Source organism: Mercurialis annua, linkage group LG5, assembly GCF_937616625.2.
Source record: "Mercurialis annua linkage group LG5, ddMerAnnu1.2, whole genome shotgun sequence".
NCBI classification, from domain to species: Eukaryota; Viridiplantae; Streptophyta; class Magnoliopsida; order Malpighiales; family Euphorbiaceae; genus Mercurialis; species Mercurialis annua.
In genome coordinates, this window is record NC_065574.1 from 51,988,011 (window position 1) to 52,014,605 (window position 26,595).

The window sequence follows — 26,595 nt, forward strand, 5'->3', positions numbered from 1 at the left end:
TACCGTTAGTGAAACATGAGGGAACCGTTGATAAAATTATAGTTAATTAATTTTTAATATATGACTAACAATTTTTTTAGTAAACTAAAATCACTACAAGTTCCGTCGCTAATTGGCTAAAATCCGTCGCTAATTAAGATTAGCGACGGATTACCGACGGCACATTTTGGATCGCTAATCATTTAGCGTCCCAAAAAAGTGAACCGTCGCCAAATTACCGACGAAATTTCCGTCGGTAATTTGGCCCGGTTCAGTCGGTAGTTTGGTCGGGATAGCCGACCAAATACCGATACATTAGCGACGGAAAAATCCGTCGCTAATCGTCGTCGCTAAAATGGGCCATTTAGCGACGGAAAATCCGTCGCTAAATAGCCCAATTTTGTCATTTTTAGAGCAATTTAGCGACGGAAATTCCGTCGCTAAAAGCTCAAAATTGGTCGCTAATTATTTATTTTTCGGTAGAAAATTCCCGTTTTTCAGCATTTTTCGATTTTCCCTGTTTTTTAATAGACCAGTTGACTCACTAATCACAGACACGATAGACAACAAATAAACATAAACCGAAACACAAATAAACATAAACCGAAACCGTTATATATAAATAAACGGTAAAAAGTATACAATTCGATAAATACTAAATAAGTCTAAATATGCAAACTGTATTATAAAATCCAAGTTCAAATACTATACTACCCCAAACTAGTAGTGTCATCAGCAGGTGGAGGTGGAGGTGGGGGAAAATGCGGTTGTAACTCTGGTGGGAGTGTAGTCATCAGCCGCGCAAGCTCAGTACGGATCCGCTGCTCGACCCGCTCTTCAAAACCCGCCTCCACAATACGCATTCGTTGCTCGAGCCGCTCCTCAACCTCTCTAGCAATGCGCTGCTCGATCTCCTCACTAAGAAACCGGCGATAAAAAAATTAAAAGGGAGAAGAGAAATGGAAAGAAGGGTTCTGCTGCATATGATTTATTATTGATTTCAGCGACGGACGGTCTAATCCGTCGCTAAAATCAATAATAAATGAAACGCTGCGTTTGGGCTCCATGCGTTTAGCGATGGATTGAAAAATCCGTAACGCGTTTGAGTGCCTTTTAACTTTAGCGACGAATTGGCCATCCATCGCTAAAGTATGGGCGTATTTTTGATTTTGGCAATATGGCGACGGATTGGCCATCCGTCGCCAATTTCGTCAGTAATTAATGAAATTAGCGACGGTGTCACGACCCGATTTCCGCCTCGAAACTCGAGCCGAGACCGGCGCTAGGGAATGGGAATGGTTGTTCCGAAACCCGTAGCAAGCCTAAAACCTCTATAAATTTTTCGCCTCCTAAATATAAATATATATAAATCTAGATCGTACCTCGCGTACGACCCGTTTTCAGAAAACACCGTTAAAACATTTTTCCGTTTAACGTGGAAAACACACTCTGAAAATATTCATATAGGCGATATCGCGCTTTCAGAAAGGCTGGTTGAATAACCCTAGTTATTCTGACCCACGCGCATTTCTGAAAACCGGTGCGGTGGTACAGGGACTTGGCTCACGTGCCTTGCCTCGTAGGCAGCCCTGTTTCAAACCGCGCACCCGAACAATATGTTTAATAAAATATATCGAACACTTTCCTTTTCAAAGCGTTGTATCAAACATATTTAAATACATGCACAGCAGGCACACAAACGTAAGGCCAGCTAAAACTACACACAGTGTCTTTGCAGACCAAAGACACGAAGCTTGGCCACCCGTAGGGGACACCATAAAACACCATATGCCTATTGAGTAGCCACTTATTAGAGCTAAACAAAGTCAGGTTCCTATCAGAGTATATAGACAGAGGAACCATGACGTGGCCACAGGCATATCAAACCTATATACACTATTGCAGCATCTAAGAGTTTAAAGTGTTATATACATAACAACAAGATAAGCTTCCCTGATGAAAAAGGGTGGAAGCTCGACCAGACCCGGTAGCTAAGTACCTGAAAATGATAAACAACAACGGGGTCAGAAATATAAAATATTTCTGAGTGAGTAGATAGGTTTACAATTAAATACCAAAATCGCGTATATACAAAATATCAGTATATAAAAATATTACCAGTCCTCGATCCAAATGAAACCCTAATCCTGATTACGTTATAGTGCTATCATATATATAATGCATATGCACAACTCTTGTTTAATACAGGATGAGCTGTATACATATGTATCACAGCCATCTTGACTCTGTATAGGGTTGCTGGGCCGGAACTTAAATCACTGCCACCTCAGGACTACCCGATAGGTTTAAGCCGCTTTATAAGCATCTGGCTTAAAACCTAATCTCAATATGTATGCTTATAATATTTACCTCTCATCTAGTTCATTAACACCGGTGATCACACAGTCCTATTGTTGCCCAATAGATAGCTCGTTTCAGTGGATCTTCCTTGGCTAAGTTTCATACTTAGTGCGATTTATGATTTAAAAACAATTGAATACTAATATTCAAAAGTAAACAAATGAACTCACAAACACCGCTAGGTCTGGAACTTAATCCTGTGGTTGTGGTCAGACTGCTGGCTAGCTGGTCGGACTAAACACACAAAGCAAACAGGATAAAACACATCAATATATGTTTCCTATAAAACTTCTAGGTCCTTAAACCCAGATCTAGGTCAAACATATAATCATTCAAACATATAGCACTTATGGTCTCTTTTTAAAACCATATTATAAATTCTCGTTTTGAGAAAACGTTCTAACTTCTCTCTAGAAGTTATTTTAGGTATCACAATACCTAAAGAAAACCATTTATAGTATAGACCTAATTGTCAAAACAATTCTCGGTCATATACTAAGTATTTAGCAAAACTGATTGCTAAATCTTTAAAACCGTTTAAACGTTGACTTTAACTCTTTTAAAGTCCATTATAAACGTATAACTTAACTTTTAAAATCTCCTTTTAAAAGTCTTTAGGTTTAGGTTATAAAACCTTTTCACTTTCTTCTAACACAAGTTATCATTTTAAAATATCTAACTTTAGTTTAAAAACATTTATAAAAAATGTTTTAGCTTCGGTTTGGAAACACCTCGGGTTATTAGGCGAAAGCACGTCGGAATCGCCCCCGGAAAGTCCTCAAATGACCGAAGAAAAATCGATCCCCGACTGCTCGTCGGGGCAGCTGTGCGGTCGCACAGCACAGTGTGCGTTCGCACACTGTGCTCGCACAGCACAGTGTGCGTTCGCACAGCACAGTGTGCGTTCGCACACTGTGCTCGCACAGCACAATGTGCGTTCGCACACTGTGCTCGCACAGCTCACTGTGCATACGCACAGTGGGCTGTACTTCCGCACAGCCCCAGAATTAAAATTCCGGGACTTCCCGTCCTGCTTAAACGTCCAAAAACGCAATTATAACGTTCACAATCACGTATACACAATTCAAAATCAATACGGACGTTTAAAACGATAATTCGATACGATAACCGTTTATAAACGAGTTTATATTCGAAATAAATCGATATAAACGTTTAATACGGATATACTACCTCGATTACTTGAGTAATCGTTGAAGAAATTGAGTTAGAATCGAGAAACGGATCGAACGGCCGAAACCTAGGGTTTCGTCGCACTGCAGAGAGCAAGCTGCTCTTTTAAAATTTGAAAGTTGATGAAATGAGCTTCTGAGCTCATTTCACATGCTTAGGCTCATTTAAATAGGAAATGGCTAAAGTGCCGTTTAGTACTAGCTCAATCATGCACTTTAAACCAACTTCTAAACTAGTCGTCCATAGCCTAAACGCAAACGATTTCCAAATTTCGTGAAAATTTTACCAAAAATCTACTAAAATATAGAAAGAATAAAAATATAATTTTTATTCCCATCCGACATATATTTTATCCTTAATAAATCATTTTTGATTTATTAAGTCCGCATTGACTGCGCTTGATAAAATTTCTGCTTCCAAATTTTATCAAATTTTCACGATAACCTTTTTAAAATATTTTGCGAATATTGGCACCAAAAATATTCGCTAGGGACTTATGAATTATTCTGCACCCCATTCATAAATCCATATTATCACCGTTAACTATATAATTAATCAAATTTAAATTCTAAAAATTTAAATTTGCAATCCTATAGCCATATTAAAAATATTGGGACACTTGTAAATTAAATTTATCTTTAAATTTAATTTACCTACTCCCGTCTAATAAAATATTAGACACGTGGCTATATTTTAACTCTTAAATTTCCGGGTTATTACATTCTCTCCCCCTTATATAAATTCGTCCTCGAATTTACATATACTTACTTTTCACTTATAATCCAAACACCACTTATACTTAATCTCACTTCATGCTTCGGAAAGCATAGCACCATCTTGTCTGGCGTTCTCAATCATATCTCTCTTCCTCGCTGTTGTTCTTATCATCTGTTTGAACTTCCATTCCGCAACAGATTATCCACTTTGTATACTCCTCTTGATCCTATAACTCGTATAGAGTATCTTTTACTCCTTAGCTTAGCGTCTTGCAACCATTCCAAGAACTAATCTCTAGTCTCTTTCTTGCTAAGCGATCCAAATAGGTTGGTATAAGTTAATACCATTTAACTTACTCCGGGGTTATCATAAAACTAAATTACCATTGCTAGCTTCCGATAACTCCTCTTTTATATACCACCTTTGTCGCACATACTCATTTTACTTTATTTTTCTTTCTTTTATTTTCTTTTCAACCTTAGTTGTTTGTTTATGGCTCATCTTATTATTGAGATGACTTTTAGTATGTTTTATGATTACTGTTTCATAAACTAACTACTTATCTTTTAGTTTCCTTACATTTCTATACCTTGTATAGAATATCCTTTTATTTACTCCTCAATCTATAGTAACTTCCTGTTACAGATTGGGTAACTGATCTTCTCTCTTGCCTAAATGTGGTTGTGTAGGTGTGGGTGTGGTTATAATTTAACTATCTCACTATAGAGCACCTTGTAACTTCCTTTATAATCACCGCAAAACTATACTTTCATTCCTAGTTTTCGGGATTTCCAATGTTAATTGGACTTCTTAACTTTTTCTCCATATACATATCTTCCTTGTTCACAGCTAACAGTTTTCATAACTGTGCTATAGCTGTTACTATCATGTTTAATTAACTGACTATCAACTTTAGCTCCACTTTCAAACCGTTTTACATTAAAACAAAATGTTCATTAAATATTTTCTACTTTTAGTCGGCCATGCATTATGCATTTCTAGCTCGACACTTAAAATACATGTACGTTACATGTATATTCCGTTACCAGTCAACCTAGACTTCACAGTCATATGGCCCGGTTCTCGGAATTTATCTTCTGATATTACTGTCTCACTACAGTTTTCAAATTCTTTTTATACATATATGGAGCTTATGTTGATAATTCCAAGCTAACTAAAGTTTACACTTATTATCGTGATTACTTGCGTTTTTGACTCACTGCCAAAATTCACACAAGTTTCACAGCATCACCTCCATCTTCAAGCATCATATACCTCTCCGTTCGTCGATCGCAACGGTTAAAACTTAGATAACCGTCCTGGGATTATCCTATCCCAATATCAAACCGATCTAACGGTTCGATCACTAGTTAATGAGGTTTTACTATACTCTGTTAGTTCCAGATAACATCTGAAACTTACTCCTTTAATTCACTATCTTTTTCTCTTTCTTACCTTGGTAACATTTCCATCTTATGTTAATCTAAGGTTTATTATACTGTTTAAGTATATTGTTTATTCATTGAATAATTAATAATTATTTATTAATGAATACCTTCTTTGACATGACTTCACAAAGTCTGTCAGTCGTCAACATAATCAACGACTCTCTTTATTCAGATCAGAACTAGTAGTGTAACTACTTAGTTCTAAAAATTATTTTCCTTTTCATCATCTTTCTTTTAACTATTCGTTATTTATTGGTTAAGTGCTGAGGTTTACTCCTCTCAGACTTATGAGTTTTGGTTTATCTAACCACTCGTTTGGATTTAAGAGATATGTCTATTACTGACATCTGCTCTGTCTGTAAGACCAATCTCAGATCCATTTTAATTAAACACATGCGTATGACTTTGTTCACCGACAGTTACTTGAAGTCAAACTAACCGAGTTGTGTTTAATTAGATCCTACTCTCTCTTATCTTAATCGCAATTATCTTCTATTATCTATTCTTGAACTTCTATTTATCATAAAAGTCCATCACTAGACTTACATCTCAGTCTATTTCAGAGTAAGAATGTAAATTCTCACTTCCTACTTTTCTCAATCCTTAATAATTTCTGATGTTTCGGAATGAAACATTAGAATCCAGATCTTTATTGTATGTTATGAACAATAAAAATCGCAACATCTCATCTCCACTATCTTGTATCCTATCTTGACATTATTACAGAGTTTTCGTTTGAGTATGCTTACATTTTAAAACAAATACAGTTTGTTTTGTAAACAAATTGTTTCTCAACAATTTATTTCACAAAAATTTTGTTTAATAAACAAATGGTTTCTCAAACTAATAATTTCAAACATATGTGCATATACACATATTTCACCCACATATACAAGTATATGTGTGTACCAGCTGGATTTTCTTTAAAATTCATCTCTTCAAAACTGTGAATCTAACAATTCACATTTTAAAACTTTTGTACAATTGTGGCTCAGGGTGATGACATCTCTCATCCCCAAAGAGTTGCTATATAATCCACTTTCTCTTTGATATACTAATATACATGATGCATGTCCTAACAAAATCATTTTTTTGTATAAGTATATGGAATTCAAGTATTCCTTTTTCTATAGTGATTGTTGCAATATGCATTCATGATGCATCTGAGCACAATAATACATTCTTTTAAAACAAAACTGCAATACTCACTTGTAAGCTTTTTTCAAACTACTTCTCCGTAACATTTCAAGTTTCTTAATCCTAATAATTTATCCTCACGTTAGGATTATTATTGCTTCACATCATTTGGTTGTTTATCAATAATTATTGATTTCTATTTTAAGGATGCACGTTTTTAACATCCTTAACTTGTCAATTCTCATTTATCATTTATCTTTTAATGTTTACTTGTATGTGTATTTCTTTTTGTTTAAGGATATAATTTATATCTGTAGTTTATGTTTTTCAATTCTATCATGATATTGAAAACACATAAACAGACTAACTTAAACATTAAACACATAACTAAACATTACCTGACGATGATCGCGAAGACGGAAACGCCTCACGAATCATCGGGCCTTTACCTCGCCCTCCGCGGAATTTCAGTTTTCCCTTATCCTTTCCCCCTCGCGGAACAAAGTAGGGGTTGTAGTGCCTTGCGGGTCCAGAATTTCCTGTCCTAGGAAATGTAGCAGTAGGTTCTTCAGGTTTGGTGTAATAGTACGGCTGGAGGGATATGTCATTCCTCCTCAACTTACTTTCTATCTGCTTTGCACGCCCAGCCAGATATGCTACAGAATCAGACTTTACTGCCATGAGTTCCTCGAACTCAGGCCCTAAACCTTTGACGTACCTACTTGCAACTTCCTCACCATCACGAACTAACTCAGGTACTTCTTCGCATAAACGCATAAACTCAACAGTATATGCCTCCACATTCAAATCTTCCCTAGTATACTTATCCATATAATCCCTCAACCTATCCAAACTTTGGTTCTCTTGCACCTCCCACTCGCTTACGTATTCCCACGACTGATTTGGCGAGTGTCTTATTTGCTGTTGAACCCTCCTTAGATGGTCCACCTCAGCTAAGAACTCTTTTACCTTAAATCCCAGATAAGCTGACGTAGCAGTCGACTCAGACACAGAGCTATGGCTATTTCCAGTGCTGTTTATATTTTCATTCAACATTCTCTCTAATTCCTCTACTCCAATAGCATCCTCCCATATGTCCATGTCACATGCTGATGTTGAGTCAACAGCCTCTATGGGAACAGATGTATCAGGTATAACAGGCAAACCTGGTACATTGTGTGGATCAGACCCCACATGCGTATGAGCTCTACTTGGCCCAGACATACTGAAACACATGAATTTTCAGCATAAGTACCGTATGTAATAGTTATAGAAAAATCACATTTTCATATAACATGTATCAACTATTAAACCCATATAAGCAAAACATATAACAATCAAACACAATTCAGAGAAAATCTAACTATTTTCTCGAACAAAAATTCAAAAGAAATCTTCACTTTGTCCTGTGTTCAAACAGAACCATTCTCCTCGAATACTGGTCATCTGCTCTGACCATTCCGCTCCATGATTGTAACGTGTTTATAACTTAGGAACATCTCACATGTTCCATCAGTTGTAACGTATCTCGAACACAAGAACAACTCATGTGTTCCTGATCAAAACATCAATACACACTACACACCTGTATAGCTGCTATCTATAGCTGAATGTATTCAATAACTGACAACTGATCAAGACATGACTCGAATCCTATGTTGCTGCAATAGTTCACTAGGAACTCTTATGACTTCTAGTACCTCTACTACCTCTACTTAGCATATATCAGTAACAATACTTCGGACATTCAAGTCCTAAAACATTGCTCTGATACCAACATTGTCACGACCCGATTTCCGCCTCGAAACTCGAGCCGAGACCGGCGCTAGGGAATGGGAATGGTTGTTCCGAAACCCGTAGCAAGCCTAAAACCTCTATAAATTTTTCGCCTCCTAAATATAAATATATATAAATCTAGATCGTACCTCGCGTACGACCCGTTTTCAGAAAACACCGTTAAAACATTTTTCCGTTTAACGTGGAAAACACACTCTGAAAATATTCATATAGGCGATATCGCGCTTTCAGAAAGGCTGGTTGAATAACCCTAGTTATTCTGACCCACGCGCATTTCTGAAAACCGGTGCGGTGGTACAGGGACTTGGCTCACGTGCCTTGCCTCGCAGGCAGCCCTGTTTCAAACCGCGCACCCGAACAATATGTTTAATAAAATATATCGAACACTTTCCTTTTCAAAGCGTTGTATCAAACATATTTAAATACATGCACAGCAGGCACACAAACGTAAGGCCAGCTAAAACTACACACAGTGTCTTTGCAGACCAAAGACACGAAGCTTGGCCACCCGTAGGGGACACCATAAAACACCATATGCCTATTGAGTAGCCACTTATTAGAGCTAAACAAAGTCAGGTTCCTATCAGAGTATATAGACAGAGGAACCATGACGTGGCCACAGGCATATCAAACCTATATACACTATTGCAGCATCTAAGAGTTTAAAGTGTTATATACATAACAACAAGATAAGCTTCCCTGATGAAAAAGGGTGGAAGCTCGACCAGACCCGGTAGCTAAGTACCTGAAAATGATAAACAACAACGGGGTCAGAAATATAAAATATTTCTGAGTGAGTAGATAGGTTTACAATTAAATACCAAAATCGCGTATATACAAAATATCAGTATATAAAAATATTACCAGTCCTCGATCCAAATGAAACCCTAATCCTGATTACGTTATAGTGCTATCATATATATAATGCATATGCACAACTCTTGTTTAATACAGGATGAGCTGTATACATATGTATCACAGCCATCTTGACTCTGTATAGGGTTGCTGGGCCGGAACTTAAATCACTGCCACCTCAGGACTACCCGATAGGTTTAAGCCGCTTTATAAGCATCTGGCTTAAAACCTAATCTCAATATGTATGCTTATAATATTTACCTCTCATCTAGTTCATTAACACCGGTGATCACACAGTCCTATTGTTGCCCAATAGATAGCTCGTTTCAGTGGATCTTCCTTGGCTAAGTTTCATACTTAGTGCGATTTATGATTTAAAAACAATTGAATACTAATATTCAAAAGTAAACAAATGAACTCACAAACACCGCTAGGTCTGGAACTTAATCCTGTGGTTGTGGTCAGACTGCTGGCTAGCTGGTCGGACTAAACACACAAAGCAAACAGGATAAAACACATCAATATATGTTTCCTATAAAACTTCTAGGTCCTTAAACCCAGATCTAGGTCAAACATATAATCATTCAAACATATAGCACTTATGGTCTCTTTTTAAAACCATATTATAAATTCTCGTTTTGAGAAAACGTTCTAACTTCTCTCTAGAAGTTATTTTAGGTATCACAATACCTAAAGAAAACCATTTATAGTATAGACCTAATTGTCAAAACAATTCTCGGTCATATACTAAGTATTTAGCAAAACTGATTGCTAAATCTTTAAAACCGTTTAAACGTTGACTTTAACTCTTTTAAAGTCCATTATAAACGTATAACTTAACTTTTAAAATCTCCTTTTAAAAGTCTTTAGGTTTAGGTTATAAAACCTTTTCACTTTCTTCTAACACAAGTTATCATTTTAAAATATCTAACTTTAGTTTAAAAACATTTATAAAAAATGTTTTAGCTTCGGTTTGGAAACACCTCGGGTTATTAGGCGAAAGCACGTCGGAATCGCCCCCGGAAAGTCCTCAAATGACCGAAGAAAAATCGATCCCCGACTGCTCGTCGGGGCAGCTGTGCGGTCGCACAGCACAGTGTGCGTTCGCACACTGTGCTCGCACAGCACAGTGTGCGTTCGCACAGCACAGTGTGCGTTCGCACACTGTGCTCGCACAGCACAGTGTGCGTTCGCACACTGTGCTCGCACAGCTCACTGTGCATACGCACAGTGGGCTGTACTTCCGCACAGCCCCAGAATTAAAATTCCGGGACTTCCCGTCCTGCTTAAACGTCCAAAAACGCAATTATAACGTTCACAATCACGTATACACAATTCAAAATCAATACGGACGTTTAAAACGATAATTCGATACGATAACCGTTTATAAACGAGTTTATATTCGAAATAAATCGATATAAACGTTTAATACGGATATACTACCTCGATTACTTGAGTAATCGTTGAAGAAATTGAGTTAGAATCGAGAAACGGATCGAACGGCCGAAACCTAGGGTTTCGTCGCACTGCAGAGAGCAAGCTGCTCTTTTAAAATTTGAAAGTTGATGAAATGAGCTTCTGAGCTCATTTCACATGCTTAGGCTCATTTAAATAGGAAATGGCTAAAGTGCCGTTTAGTACTAGCTCAATCATGCACTTTAAACCAACTTCTAAACTAGTCGTCCATAGCCTAAACGCAAACGATTTCCAAATTTCGTGAAAATTTTACCAAAAATCTACTAAAATATAGAAAGAATAAAAATATAATTTTTATTCCCATCCGACATATATTTTATCCTTAATAAATCATTTTTGATTTATTAAGTCCGCATTGACTGCGCTTGATAAAATTTCTGCTTCCAAATTTTATCAAATTTTCACGATAACCTTTTTAAAATATTTTGCGAATATTGGCACCAAAAATATTCGCTAGGGACTTATGAATTATTCTGCACCCCATTCATAAATCCATATTATCACCGTTAACTATATAATTAATCAAATTTAAATTCTAAAAATTTAAATTTGCAATCCTATAGCCATATTAAAAATATTGGGACACTTGTAAATTAAATTTATCTTTAAATTTAATTTACCTACTCCCGTCTAATAAAATATTAGACACGTGGCTATATTTTAACTCTTAAATTTCCGGGTTATTACAGACGGATTGGCCATCCGTCGCTAATTTCGGTCGCCAATTCCTGGATTTCTAGTAGTGAATTGTGCATATAAAATATAAATTATTTTTTAGGAGAAATTGTTATATAGACTCGGTCTACCACGTTATCCGTGGACTAATCCAATCCTTTTATAACACCTCATTAAAATCAGGGTATTCTTGTAATTTCCTTTGTTATTTGCATACACTTTTGAATAATGATATCACAATAATACCTTCATTTTAATGAGGTGTTATCAGTGTTTTAAAAACCGAACCGGTGACCGAACCGGTAAGGCTATCGGTTTTCGGTTCAACCGGTTTAACCGGTTCAATGACCGGTTCAACCGGTTTAACAAATTTAAAAAATTTGAAAAAAAATCTGATTTACCGGTTTTTTACCGGTTCTATCCGGTCCAATCCGGTTCAACATCCGGTTTTTGCCGGTTTAATCCGGTTCAACCCGGTCCAACCCGGTTCAACTAAAAATTCTGTTTTTTGTCTTTTCAGACCGGACCACTAACCGGTTCGCGGTTCAACCGGTCCGACCGGCCGATTTGGTCCGGTTTATTAAACACGGGGTGTTATAATATGATTGGTTTAGTCCACGAATGACGTGGTGGACCAAGTCTAGCTAAGAATTTCTCTATTTTTTAGTATACCGTTAGTAACATGTTGGTATATCGCTGTTTAACCAAAATCGTATTTCTGAAATTGAAAAAAATATTTTTGAGAATAACAAAAGTCATTTTTGCAAAAAAAAAAAAAAAACAAATTGTATTCTTCAAAACAAACTTTAACCTTCTATTTTTGAGAATATTTTACATTTTTATAGGTATTTATTTAAACAGACTTTTTTTATGTACAGGCTCGAATTTGTAATGCATTTCAAAAACTAATAAAAAAATTAATGCATTTCATACCATTTGTCACGTTATTAAAACACCCTAAAAATAAAAAATATCTAAAATACCCCTAAACTAAAGATAATACATAAATCACCTTCGAAATCCATCGCCACCACTTGCATCCTCTGGATTCGTCCGAGAAGACGAACCGACATGGGTTTGTCTCTCTAACGAGTTCTCAAGACGAACCAATGGGTCGTCCTTAGACAGGGTTGCAGTGGTGTCCAAGCGGCAGTGAGAGTCGGTGGACGACTATGGCAGTTGGCGATTGGGGGTGGTGACTGACGAGATTATTAGCTTTAGATTTTACCACTATTGTCCTACTCCGGCTGCTACCTCCCCTTACAGTAATGTAGAAGGGATCAAGCACAAATGATCAAACTACAACATTGACATAGGTTTAACTCAAGCTCTTTCAAATAATGATATTAAAAAAACTTTCAAATAATGAATTGCTATCTTTCCATAAGAAATACGATGCAAATTTTAAGAGTAGAATGGCTTAATTTGTAAAGGATTAAAGAATAAGCTAACAGAAACACAATATAATTAAGATTAATCTAATTTTTACTTTTGACTTTCATTCTTTTCTTCAACCAACGTATAGATGAATCAATCTTCTCTAATTGTTTCTCACATTTATCAATGGCATCGAGTTTTTCGACCATATTAAATTTACGGATCAAAGCCAATCGCACATATTCCTTGAACAACTCGACTATAAAAGAATCAACCAATGCGATCATCAATGTATCGTCTGAGGCGGGCTGTTTCGCGATTTCTTTTATTCGTATATCTATCAAATCAAATGCAGTGCTGATTTTGATCTCTGGAGAAATCCTACGTATAGTACACATATTTGATTAGCTCGATCATCTCTCGTGATTTAGCGAGAGTTTGATCCTTATTTGGAAGACGAGACCACATTATTAGATCAGCAAACTGCATAAAGGCGACCCTGCGTAGTTTTCGTATTCGAAGCTCCACCTTTGCCTTATTTGACTGGCGAGACAACATTATTCGATCAGTGAACTGAGTAAGGGCGACGATGCGTAGTTTTCGTTGTCGAAGCTCCATTATATCCGTCGCCTCCCTCGCCTCCATCGCCCCATGTAGGTATGTTTTCCATTTTAAAAACAGTTCTTCACCTTTTTCACGCGACAGAATCCGTTCCCATGAAATTTTGGGAGAGTCCATATATATATATTTCTCTGCAGGTTATTTATCAAATCTCAGCTGAATAATGAAGTGAATATTGTGCAAGAAGTTAGAAAAAAACCTCGACTTTCAATACAGTCGCCAAGAGAAGACAAACTTACTGTTAGGGTTTCTCTTTTTTTTTTCTTCCCCAAACTATTTCTTAGTATTAATGAAAGAGAAGAGTTTGTTTACCTTAAGTAGTCGAAGCAACGAATTTTTAAATAAACCACAAGAGTTTGATTTTTTGTAAATGTCTAACGTTAGAATTTTTAAAATTATTAATCAGTAAAAACGTTGAAAAACATACCTACTCGTCACTCCCTCTCTTTCTACAATATAGTGTTCTACTTTCCCTAGCTTATGGTCTCATTTAAATTAACTAGTTTCGCATTACGTGCTACGCACGTGATTCGTAACTGATCAATTTATATATACACTTTTTTTTTTAATTTATCATTATTGATTTTAATTGATAGCATGTGAATATTAATCCATCATTCTGTAGATATTTAAAAATATTATTTTGTAAAAGTAAGTTGATATTTGTAAACATATTTATATTAATTGATTAAAATAAATTTAATTTGAATAAAAATGTAAAATTTTATTTTGTTGATAATTTAGTAAAAAATATGTAACATAATTTAAATTGTAGTATTCCGTAGTAAATTTAAAATGGACAAAAATAATAAGGATGAACAGAAATATATAAAGTGATTTTCATTCCAAATAAAGGATGAGTGAATTTGGAAAGTGATTTTGATTGGAAATTTCCGTAACTTGAAACCATTACTCCATTTACAGGCTAAATAAAAATCAAATGCCACGTTTAAAAAAGAAAAAATAAATAAAATTGATCACTTTTTTTAAAATAGTCTATTTGTACTATTATTTTGGAGTAGGCTAATCCCCTGAAAAACCCTTCACCTTTCAATTTCCTTTCATTTGCACCCTCACCTTTCAAAATTTCCAATTTTACCCTAATTTCCACCTTTCACTTTCAATTACACCCTTAATATTAAATTGACCTATTTTTACTGCAAAAAATTCAAATTAATACTTTATATTTCAACAGATATTATAAACAGTATCTAATTTAATTAAGTTTATGGAATTAAAACGGTAAAATTAAATAAAAGTGAATGTGAAATTTAATAATTTTTGAAATATTTTTTAGAGAAGATGCTTTTATTGTTGAAATTTTAACATTTAGTACTATTTAGAAAATGAGTAAAAATAAAAAATATTGATTCGAAATTTTTTGAGTGAAAAAAGATCAATTTAATATTTCGAGGGTGCAATTGAAAGTGAAAGGTGGTAATTAGGGTAAAATTGGGGATTTTGAAAGGTGAGGGTGCAAACGAAAGGGGGTTGAAAGGTGAGGGGATTTTTAGAGGATTAGCCTTTGGAGTATACCTAATTACATTAAGAGTCCTCATTTAAGTTGCCTAATGTGGTTTTGGTCTAGAGTCTTAAATATTAATTTATTACTATTTGATGTAGGTGAATAATTTATATTAGGATTTTTTAATGCAGTGTCACAATTTTACATTATTTTTAAACGTAGTCATAGCATAGAAAAGATTGAATTTCGATAGTATAGAATAGATGGAGTTTTGGTTGTTTTTAAATTAAATAAGTTTTTATTAATATATTTTAATTATTATTAGGAAAATCTACAGTATAGGCATGTTAGAATTTTAGTTGGATTCGAAAATATATTAATATATTAAATGCATTACCGTAAAAGTGTCTGTCTCCTTTCCATCCGCGCTTTTATGCATGTAGCTAGTAACGTGACTCGTCAATTTACATATTTATTTATTTATTTTAACTATATCAATATATATTAAATGAGTTAGAGTTTTTGTTAGAAGTAAATTAATGGGTATTGACAATATAAATCTCAATGTTTTACTTTTGTAGCGATTTAATCCTAAAGTTCAAAACGTTACGAAACAAATCTCAACCTTTCTTATTTTTGCAATTTTTAAACCCAATCAGTTTTCCGATATGTTTGATTAGGAAATACTTCATGAGTTGGGTTAAATTTATTATAACTATATCATTATGTTTTATTTTTAATCAATATTAATAGACTTTTTAGTGGATTAAAAAATATCTAAAATGACAATAATATCCTAAAAAATAAGTGTAGATTGATGGTTGAATGTATTTGTCCCAGTTTATAAAATTGACTTATCAGAATATATAAGTTATTTATAAGTGATATATTTGATAAAATAGTTAAAATTATGGATATAAAATATCATTTGGCCTAATAAATATTATATAATAATAATTTAACAAAGTAATTAATTTTTTTGTACATCAGAATAATGAAAATCAAAATAGTTATTTAGTTAGAGTCTTGGGCGAAAGAGTATTTTTAATTTCTATTTATTGGTAAATTAACTAATGATTACAATCATTTGTGAAAAAAAAAACTACTAATAAATAGCAATTATGCAATTATTTAGCTGTAAAAATCAAAAAATAAGTCAAAATTGTCTAGCTGCCACGTCAATATTAAAATAAAACAAAGATTTTATAACCAAAATAAAATGAATTAAAATTCCAATTATATTTAATAGTTGTCCATTGCTTGAGATCCTTACGGTTGAGTTGACATTGGCCTGCAACTATTTTTCCTATAATTTTTTTAATTTTATTTGCAATTTAAGTTTAAATTGCATATGATGACCCTGCAACTATTTTTCCTATAATTTTTTAAATTTTAATTGCAATTTAAGTTTAGATTGCATATATAACACTATTTATGAGGAAAACATGTTATGAGGTAGATCCACGCATTTTTTTTCATATTGATATCATCATATAGGTAAAATAAATTAGTAAATCCATAATTTTGGTAGTAAACTAACTAAAGATTTTTATATGTAGTTTACGTGAATGCATGTAAATGTTACCGAGTTAAACTTGATTATAAGAGAATACCTTAATCAAGTTACTTTTCTTCGGCAATTTTATAATAATTACTTTCACATTACGTGCTATGCACGTGGCTCGTAATATAAGCTCGTCAATAAATATATTAGTAAATTTATTATAATTATATTAGTTTTTTATTTATAATTAATATTAAATTAGTAATAATTTTTGTAAAAATAAATATAATATATTCGGTTATTAATTTTTTTCCATACCGGACTTATTTTTCTTTTGGTTTTATAATAACTATAATAACCATAATTAACTTAATTTTATTAATAATATCTTTAAAAATAATAAGATATAAATTTAAATAATAATATACTGACCAAATATAGTATTTTAATTTTATAGTTCAATCAAACTAAAATATAGATATTCCTACTAATTTGGAGACAATTTATTGGAGATAATTTAGCTACCTATTCTATTTAGTACTTTAATTATAATAGTGATTAATTAAATAACTAATTAATTAATGACTATAAAATCTTTATTTAGCAGTAAACTGAAAAAGATTATTTAGTAAATTTGCTTGTCCCCCCCCCCCCCCCCAATCTGTGCTTTTATATATAGTATAGATGTCAATTCTGCCATTGATGAAAAATAAAGTAATTTAAAATGCTAAATTTGCCAAAACGGGTTATATTTGCAAATTTTAAAAGGTATGGTCATAATTGACAAAAATTTTAAATCGTAAAGGTTTGTTATTTTTTAAAAATTTGGCCTTAATCAAACACTATGTCTAATAAATTAGGTGATAAATTTATTTGATTATTATTGAAGTTGAAGCCTTGATCTCCATTTATATCTTAAGTAGATTTTATTTTTTAAATATTTATTTTGATTGTTTAGTTATTCGTAAATAAATGTTTTTTAAATAATATAATATAACTTTTAAATTGAAGTTTAATACGTGTTTTATTTTATTTTAATTATGATAAAAAAAACACATGCATTTTTCCTTTTAATAACATTTCTGCAACAATTATATGGGACTGTATTTGAAGTCTTCATTAAATATATTTGAAGTCTTCATTAAACACACAGAACGATTTCGATTCCGCTGCGCATATCAATCCGGTCAAGAACCGTTCACGACAATTGGTACTAAAAATTCAACATCGGTATCAATGTTACAACAAGGAGTTATCACGTGGTGATTGAATCAGATGATATGTGTTTGCGAGTGATGGATGAAGTTTGATCGAAGATTTATGAAAGACTGCGCTTAATTAGCGAAACAGTTAATAATTTATTTTTATTTTCATAACTAAGATCTGCGAATCAGACAGCATGTTGTCTGTTCCATGTCAGGTCATCCAGTTTAGTTTTTGAATTATCCCGAATTTCTTATGAATGTAACTGTTTCAAATTCGATTTAATGAGATTTGATGAATTTAAAAAAATCTCCTTATATACTAATCACCAACTGTTAAACCTCACAAATTCATCATCATATATATCATTATTAACTAGGTGCAAATCATGGCCTCTCATGTAATGGTGCTCCTCAACCGTTTGTGAAACATCTATATCATGATATCAAAGAATAAGAATTATTATTTTTCAATTTTCTTTTGAGAGCTTCTGATTTAAATTTGGGTTGATTTTTAAGTTGAATAGTTGATCTAAATCTCACTCATCATAGCATCAACATCTTAATTTAATTTTTCAGTTTGAATAAATAGTTCAATAAGAAAGTACTTAATTACATCGATTCTTTTTGGCCTAATGGTAAAAAAAACCCAAATCTTTACAACTTCTTGCAATTATATCCAAACCTTTTAATTTTTGCAATAATATCCAAATTGCATTTTTTTTGTTGCAATAATATCCAAATTGCATTTTTTGTAGCAATAATAGTAAAATTGATGGCTAAACTTGTTGTTTTCAATTAAGATATTAGGCTATTATTATGTTTTGATGTATAATAATATAGTAAAAGTCTCAAAAAAATGGCAAAAAACTCAAAAAAATTCACATAAAAAGTGCAATTTGGATATTATTACAACAAAATAATGCAATATGGATATTATTACAAAAATCAAAAGGTTTGGATATAATTACAACAAGTCGTAAAGGTTTGGTTTTTTTTTTGCCATTAAGCCATTCTTTTTTTTGTTTTGTAAAAGCATCCAAATAATTTATTTTGTAAAACAGAATTATCGTTAGAAATTATATTAATTATACAACTGATATGTTATTTATGTTCTTAAAATTTGATGAAGCCGAGTATACATATTTCACTAAGTTTAATTCAAAGCCAATTTTATAAATCTGCTCATCCCCCTGCAGTGGACATTTCAAAGAAGGCGCGAGATTGCCACTATATGGCCATTTGTAGAAGCTGCTCCTAAAGGAATCACGAAGTTGATAATATTAATTTTGTGTTCTTTTTTATTTGTTTGTGTAAAGAATGTTAACAATATTATTAATGTTATAATAAATAAAAAGTTGTTAGTTTTTTGTTTCAAATCTATTTGTATTGTTAACTGATGTAATTTGTTTGTTTTTAAATGTTTAAGAATGAATTGTGTAAATTATGGATAAATATTATAATAAATGAAGTAAAAAAAAAACAATAGAAAATGATCACAATTCACAATATCGTAACCTAACTATTATGAAAAGTTCATATTTACAAATCAAATTTATCATAAACTGTTTATGCACACACATTAAATATTTATTATAACAAAATAATATAAAATGCTTGTACTCATAAATGTTATAAAAAATTAATATTGAATAGTTAGCAACACTTTATAAATATTATTTCCTCCGTTTTTTTAGTAATCTATTTAGAAAAAAAAAATGCACATACTAAAATTGTGCTCTTTTTATCTTAAATTACATAAAAAAATACTAATATAAACACAAAATAACTAATATAACTATTTTTGATTAGGAAAAACTAAGTTAAAGAAAAACTAAAAAATTAGCAGCCAAAATAGAAAGAAACAAAATGAAAGTTGATACGTAGCAGAAAAATGAATCTAGTAAATTTCTGAAACTCATGAAGTTGGCAGTAACATGTACAAAACAAAATGAAAGATAGAAATGACATAAACAGAATTCACTTGCTAACCCTGGAACCTAAGGTTGTTAAACTCGGCATCCACACTCAAATTTGAACCCAAGTATGCCATATCGTTCAAGAGCTTCTTTCACCTCCTTTGTAATCTCAAGACCCATGTCGGATAGACCATCTAATTCTTTATTAAGCTCCTCCAAAAGCTGCACCTCAGATGCCACAACATCCAATCTCTTATCCATTAGAAAGAGTTCTAGTTTGAAAATCAGTCTCATCAACTTACTAATAATCACATCACTAAAACTTTCGTCATCTTCGTAGTTGATGACCAAAGGATTCTTCAAATCAAGCTTCGTTATTGTTTCAGTAATCATCTTAATAGCCCTATGAATAATCAAGGTGGTCTCATTTCTACAAACCCACTCCAGTGCATTTTTCATCACTTCAAACTTAACATGCATTTCTTTCTTCCCAACTTGTGACAATATAAACATGAAGTCTATCATACACCCAAATACCACTCGCCCAAAAGCAAAGGATTTGTCTCGAAGAATCAGAATACCATCTTTACTATTTGGTTTTATAATCTCCCAAACACTCATCAAGTTTCCCTCATCCAGTACTCCAACATGGCCCTCTACGCCATTCCTGATCACAAGATTAATTTTGTTTTTCAGACCCAAAACCTGCCTATTGTTCAATGTTGCATTCAGAATACGGAGTTCATATATTGATATTAAACCTGGGTATTCGTCCTTCTTTTTGGCCACGTCGGTGGCAAGAATCTTTGTATCACTTCCCATTAGTGCACCATCCACGAAGTTCGTCGGTTCTTTAATACCGGCACCGCAAATCTCCATATCACTTGTCGTTTCTTTAATACCGGCACCGGCAAGAATCTCAATATCACTTGTCGTTTCTTTAATACCGGCACCGCAAATCTCCATATCACTTGTCGTTTCTTTAATACCGGCACCGGCAAGAATCTCAATATCACTTGTCGTTTCTTTAATACCGGCACCGGCAAGAATCTCAATATCACTTGTCGTTTCTTTAATACCGGCACCGGCATAAATCTCCATTTCACTTCCCATTAGTCCACCATCGGCGATGTTGGTCGTTTCTTTAATACCGGCACCGGCATATATCTCCATAAGAGCAGCATCGGCTAACACATTTAAATTTGTCAAGTCAGTTTCTTGATTTGTGAGAAATGGAGGCTGGGATTTTCTTGGATTATTCATTTCTAATTTTATGAAAATCGAATGAACTGTTCAGAGAATTTTCGAGAAGAATTTTGAGCTTTTAGAATTTTTGAGATTTTTGAAGAGAATCTGAGAATTTTGAAGAAGTTCTGTTTTCCTATCCGTCGTTGCATCTTATATAAGTTGAGTGGTGGCAAAAGTTCGAAAAGATGCTATATCTTTTCAAAAAGTATAAATAAACTCTTATTAATACAATTGAAAATACTTGCCCAAATTAAGTAGTTTCACATATATTCAATCTGCTGTCAAGAAATTATCCAAAATTGTTCCTAACTGTGATTGGTAAATCAAGGCCTAATGTCTTACAAAAAAAACCAATCTTATATTTCCTTTTCGATCCTATCTTAATATTAAAAACTTGTCAATTTTAACCTATTTAATATTTTATCGCTTTAATTGTACCCTAATTTTATTTAGGCATAATGCCTTAAAAAAATTCGACCTTATAGGCTCTTTTCCATCCTATTTTGGCGTTGAAAACTTGTCAATTTTATCGTTTCATTTTCCAATTTTTTAATTTTTGTCAATTTTTTATTTAAATAATGAAATCATTCGATTAACCATGTGTAAAGATAAAATTAAATTCATTTGCATTCAAAAAAGTATAAATAAGTCCTTTATTTTTAAAAACTAACTAAAAACCATAATCAAATTTAAAACTAATTTAAATTTTTAAATAATTTAACTAAATCTAAATAAATTTTAAACGTGTACAATTAATACAATGCTATACATAGAGAACATTTTTGAATTTTTTCCAAATGAAAAAGGCGTCAATTTAATATTTTAGGGTACAACTGAACGAGAAAATGCGAAATATAGTAAAATCGATAAATTTTCAACGTCACGGTAGGATCGAACAAGAGATTACAAAGTCTGATTTTTTTTAAAAATATTAGGCCTCTTATTTAATTTAAATATTGCTATTTAATCATATCCGTAAGTCTCTATATATCATTATCATGTTGTTTTTAATGATCTAATAGAATAAGATCATGCAAATACTTTTAAGAAACCCATCTTTATTTTAACGATTTAGTAAAATCTTTTTCTATTATCTTACAACTATTTAATTAGTAAATATTAAATTAAGGTTATTAAAATTAAACACATTGTTCTTATTATTTGAAACACCAATTAAATGTGTTACGATGGAGTAAATATATAGAATTAGAATTATCTTTTCTTTTGCGGATGAGTCTTATATACATCGTATCCTTCTGCACACAAGCTGTTCGATCAAATGCCTGAGTGACTAATCTTCGCTCAACTTCATTTATTCAGGTGAAAGGCATCCCCAAATTATGATGGTCTTAGAAGGGTTTAAGGAAACACTAAACATTCAAAAGCTGCGGAGAATCGTGTCTTATTCTGGGTTCTACTGCTTCTCTGCTATCGTAGCCTACGCTTATACAAGCAATACGTGAGTCTGAAATGAATCTTAATATCTTCTCTTACATTTTTGTTAATCATAGTACTAATCTTTGTGTTTTATTACAGAACTAGAGCTGGGTTTTCAAGGGCTGATCAATATTATGCATCATACCCTGCTGGAACTGAACTTTTAACAGACACTACTAAGGTCTGTAATAGCTACTATTTGGTTTGTTTGATATTTTAAGTTTTGTACTGTAGGTGTGATTTTATTGTATTTTGGTTTAGTTATACAAAGCTGCGCTAGGAAATTGCTTCGAATCGGAAGAGTGGAGCCCAATTGAGTACTGCATCATGGCTAAGCACTTTGAACGTCAAGGAAAATCACCTTATGCTTATCATGCTGTAAGTTCCGTTAATGCAACTAGGAGGCCACACATCTTTGTTATTCTGTATTTGAAAGTTCTGTCAACCCCTAAAATTACATTCTGCTTCCTAGTTTATATATCTGATTGTAGAATAGATATCAATTGTGATAGTGTAGTGTACTGTACTGTAGTGCATACGGAAGTACTCAGTTAATTGTGCGAGCTCATATTGCAGTTTATGTAGCATGAAAATTGAAAAGAGAAACGGCAAAATGATATTTTTTTATAAGAGTAGGTTATAGATAGTAAATGTCTGAGTTTCAGAAGTGTTTCTGGAACTGGAAATATAATGGTGAAATGTAGAATTCGAGAATTTTTTGTGCAATATAGATTGCACTTGACTTGATGAAAGAAATTTATAAATTTCAATGCTGGGGAATTGGATTTCTGTTTCTAAGGTGCTGTTTCCCTCTCTCTACTACCTCTCTCTTAGCATTTTGAATCTTTGTTCCGGGTTACCTTATTTCTCATAGGGGTGGTTCCTGCTCAATACGCATAAGCGCTAAATGAATTATTCTATTGACAGTGTCTCTGGCTGAGTTAGTGAGTTTTAATTAGAGGATCGTGCAAAAACATTCTGCTCGCTAGTTCGTATATGTGATTATAAAACAGATATCAATTGTGATGGTATAGTGTAGTGTAGTGCATAGGGAAGTACTTACTTAATGGTGCGAGCTCAGATTTCACTCTATGTAGCACGAAAATGGAAAAGGAAATATCGAAAGGAGAAACACTGAAACAGAAACGGCAAAATGATATTTTTTATTAATAGTAGGGTATGAATATAGAATTTTGGAGATTCGGAAGCGTTTGTGTAAGCAGAAATATAATGGCGAAATGTAGAATTCGAGAAGTTTAGGTGCAATATAGATTGTATTTGACTTTATGAGAGAAATTTATAAACTGCTATGCTGCGGAATCAGATTTCTGTTTTCAATGTGCTGTTTTCGTCTCTCTACTGCCTCTCTTAACATTTTCAATCTTTGTTCCGGGTAAACTCATTCCTGATAGGGGTAGTTCCTGCTAAATACACATAAGCGCTAAATGAGTTATCCTATGGAAAGTGTTTATGGCCGAGTTTTAATTAGAGGATCATGCAAAAACATTATGATTAAATTGACTGTTCTCGAAATGATAGGATCAGAGTAATAATATGCACAATTTGTCATTTTTCTTGTAGTTGCCAAGAATTCGGGTGTTGGCATACTTGTTTGCTACTAGACTTTACCTAATAATAATTTTGCTTGTTTTGCAGCAATATATGGCACACCTTCTGTCTCATGGAGAACTTGATGGAAGTGGCTAAAGATATAATGTAAATCAGCCGCCTGGGAAATTAGCTGACAATATGATGAAAAACAAAACTCTTTGCATCTTTCGATCTTATCTGATGATGAAAGACCATCGCGATTTTCATTCTGTGAGATGCAAGCAATAGTGTTGAATCAGATGGAGTTTTGTTAGTCTACATAAATATTTGGACTTGTCGTAACTTCTTTTCATTTAGAGGCAAAGAAGCTGGTTTAACTGTTTTTCAATGAATTTATAATAGATGTGTTACGGTCGTATACAACACACTTCTTCTGTGTTCATAAGTTTCATATATTTTTTTAGTTAAAACAGCCAACAAATGTCTAAAACCAAACTCACATGTTTCAAGTTTGAGATATGTTGTAAAATGATGTGACGTCGGTTATATTAGATAGTTTTTCTTTTTGGGATCACTTTTAGTGTGTAATGAGGTATACATAATGCATATCTATGTATATGATTTGAGCAAAGGATCGTCACAATCCTTCGACTTGCAGGACGAGTTCATATAAATTAGGTCTAGTCTATTTTACAATTTCATAATTCTTCACAATATGATCAAGTATGCTCACTCTCGCATTTTTAGAGTGCGTGAAGCACAAACATATCAAAATTGATATAAAATATTGAATTTGACATAAGATACTAAATTAAAAATACAAATATGTTAGAAGTTTATATAAGATATTGAATAAAAATATCTTTATAAGATATCCTAAAGAAGGCCATAAATTAATTAAGAAGCAATGCACTAATGGACATCAGAATGGTTTGAGTAACTGGTACATGTGCTTAGTAATCTCCTTAACCACCATCTTTTGATGGGATCTACAGGATTAGACTTGATGAACTCTATATGTTAATTATAATGTACAAGTACACCTATCCATTGTGTGCAAAATAAAAAGAATTGTCAAAAAAACAACAATTTAATTTGGTCTTTATATGTAACTTCTGTTTCAAGAAAATGACACATAATTTTAAACCCTGAAATCGTTTTAGTATATCCTTTTAGATTGCACCTTATTATTTTTATGATAAAGTTTCATAATATATAAATTTGATGCTCTAGAAAGTCTTCAAGAAGCTAAGACGGAACATCTACCGACAGTTCCTGTAAACTTAAAAATATCAAACCTTGAATCACTGATTCGTTTTTCTAATAGGTACGAATACGTTTGTGGAAGTGTATACAAAATATTTGTACATCTAAAATAAATAAATACACCCTAACTTTGTTTCTAATTTTACCACTATTGTCCTACTGCGGCTGCTACCGCCCCTTACAGTAATGTAGAAGGGATCAAGCACAAATGATCAAACTACAACATTGACATAGGTTTAACTCAAGCTCTTTCAAATAATGATATTAAAAAAAAGGCTTAATTTCTTAAAAAACCCTCACCTTGCACTTTTTTTTCGTTTATACCCTGACCTTATAAAAACATCATTTGTACCCAATTTTGGGTTTTTATGTTTCATCCCTACCCAAAAGCATTAAATTGTACTCTTTTCATTTAGAAAAGAGTTAAAACATACTTTTTTCTATTTTTAAAAATACAAATAAATCCTTAAACTTAAAAAATGATCAAATATATCCAAATAATTAATTAATTTTTTTAATTATATAAAATAATAAAAAAATTAAAAAAATTATTATTATTTTTAATTTTTTTGTTAGAAATATTTTTTAAAAAAATTAAAATAAATTAAAAAAATAAACAAAAAATTCGGAATTATTTTTAAAAAAAATAAAAAAAAATTATTATTATTTTTAATTTTTTGAAGAAGATGGTATTTTTGTACTATTAATAACTTTAATATCTAATTAGTATATAAGTTAAAAATGAAGGATTGTTTTAAACTCTTTTTTAAATGAAAATAGTACAATTTAATGTTTTTGGGTAGAGATGAAACATAAAAACTCAAAATTGGGTACAAATGGTGTTTTTACAAGGTCAGGGTATAAACGAAAAAAAAATGCAAGATGGGGTTTTTTTAAGGAATTAAGCCTAAAAAAAACTTTCAAATAATGAATTGCTATCTTTCCATAAGAAATACGAAGCAAATTTTAAGAGTAGAATGGCTTAATATGTAAAGGATTAAAGAATAAGCTAACAGAAACACAAATAATTAAGATTAAACTAATTTTTACTTTTGACTTTCATTCTTTTCTTCAACCAACATATAGATGAATCAATCTTCTTTAATTGTTTCTCACATTTATCAATGGCATCGAGTTTTTGGGCCATATTAAATTTACGGATCAAAGCCAATCGCACATATTCCTTGAACAACTCGACTATAAAAGAATCAACCAATGCGATCATCAATGTATCGTCTGCGGCGGGCTGTTTCGCGATTTCTTTTATTCGTATATCTATCAAATCAAATGCAGTGCTGATTTTGATCTCTGGAGAAATCCTACGTATAGTAGGAACATATTTGATTAGCTCGATCATCTCTCGTGATTT

At 32.6% G+C, this 26,595-nt stretch overlaps 1 protein-coding gene across 1 annotated transcript; it reads left to right on the forward strand.

Annotated features, from left to right (window-relative positions):
* The first annotated feature begins 22,025 nt into the window (after positions 1-22,025).
* LOC126681077 (uncharacterized) lies at positions 22,026-24,534 on the forward strand. The gene is made up of 4 exons (XM_050376455.2): positions 22,026-22,431; positions 22,509-22,590; positions 22,671-22,787; positions 24,066-24,534. Exons 1-4 carry the CDS (start codon positions 22,313-22,315, stop codon positions 24,114-24,116), a joined length of 369 nt encoding a protein of 122 aa, XP_050232412.1. The 5' UTR covers positions 22,026-22,312; the 3' UTR covers positions 24,117-24,534.
* The last annotated feature ends 2,061 nt before the right edge of the window (positions 24,535-26,595 follow it).

What these genes read in the sequence shown, in the direction of transcription:
- LOC126681077 (XM_050376455.2), top strand. Translation starts at nt 22,313, where the DNA reads ATGATGGTCTTAGAAGGGTTTAAGGAAACACTAAACATTCAAAAGCTG. An exon ending in TTTTAACAGACACTACTAAG is followed by an intron (nt 22,591 to 22,670) that starts GTCTGTAATAGC and finishes ATTTTGGTTTAG; the next exon opens with TTATACAAAGCTGCGCTAGG. An exon ending in CACCTTATGCTTATCATGCT is followed by an intron (nt 22,788 to 24,065) that starts GTAAGTTCCGTT and finishes CTTGTTTTGCAG; the next exon opens with CAATATATGGCACACCTTCT.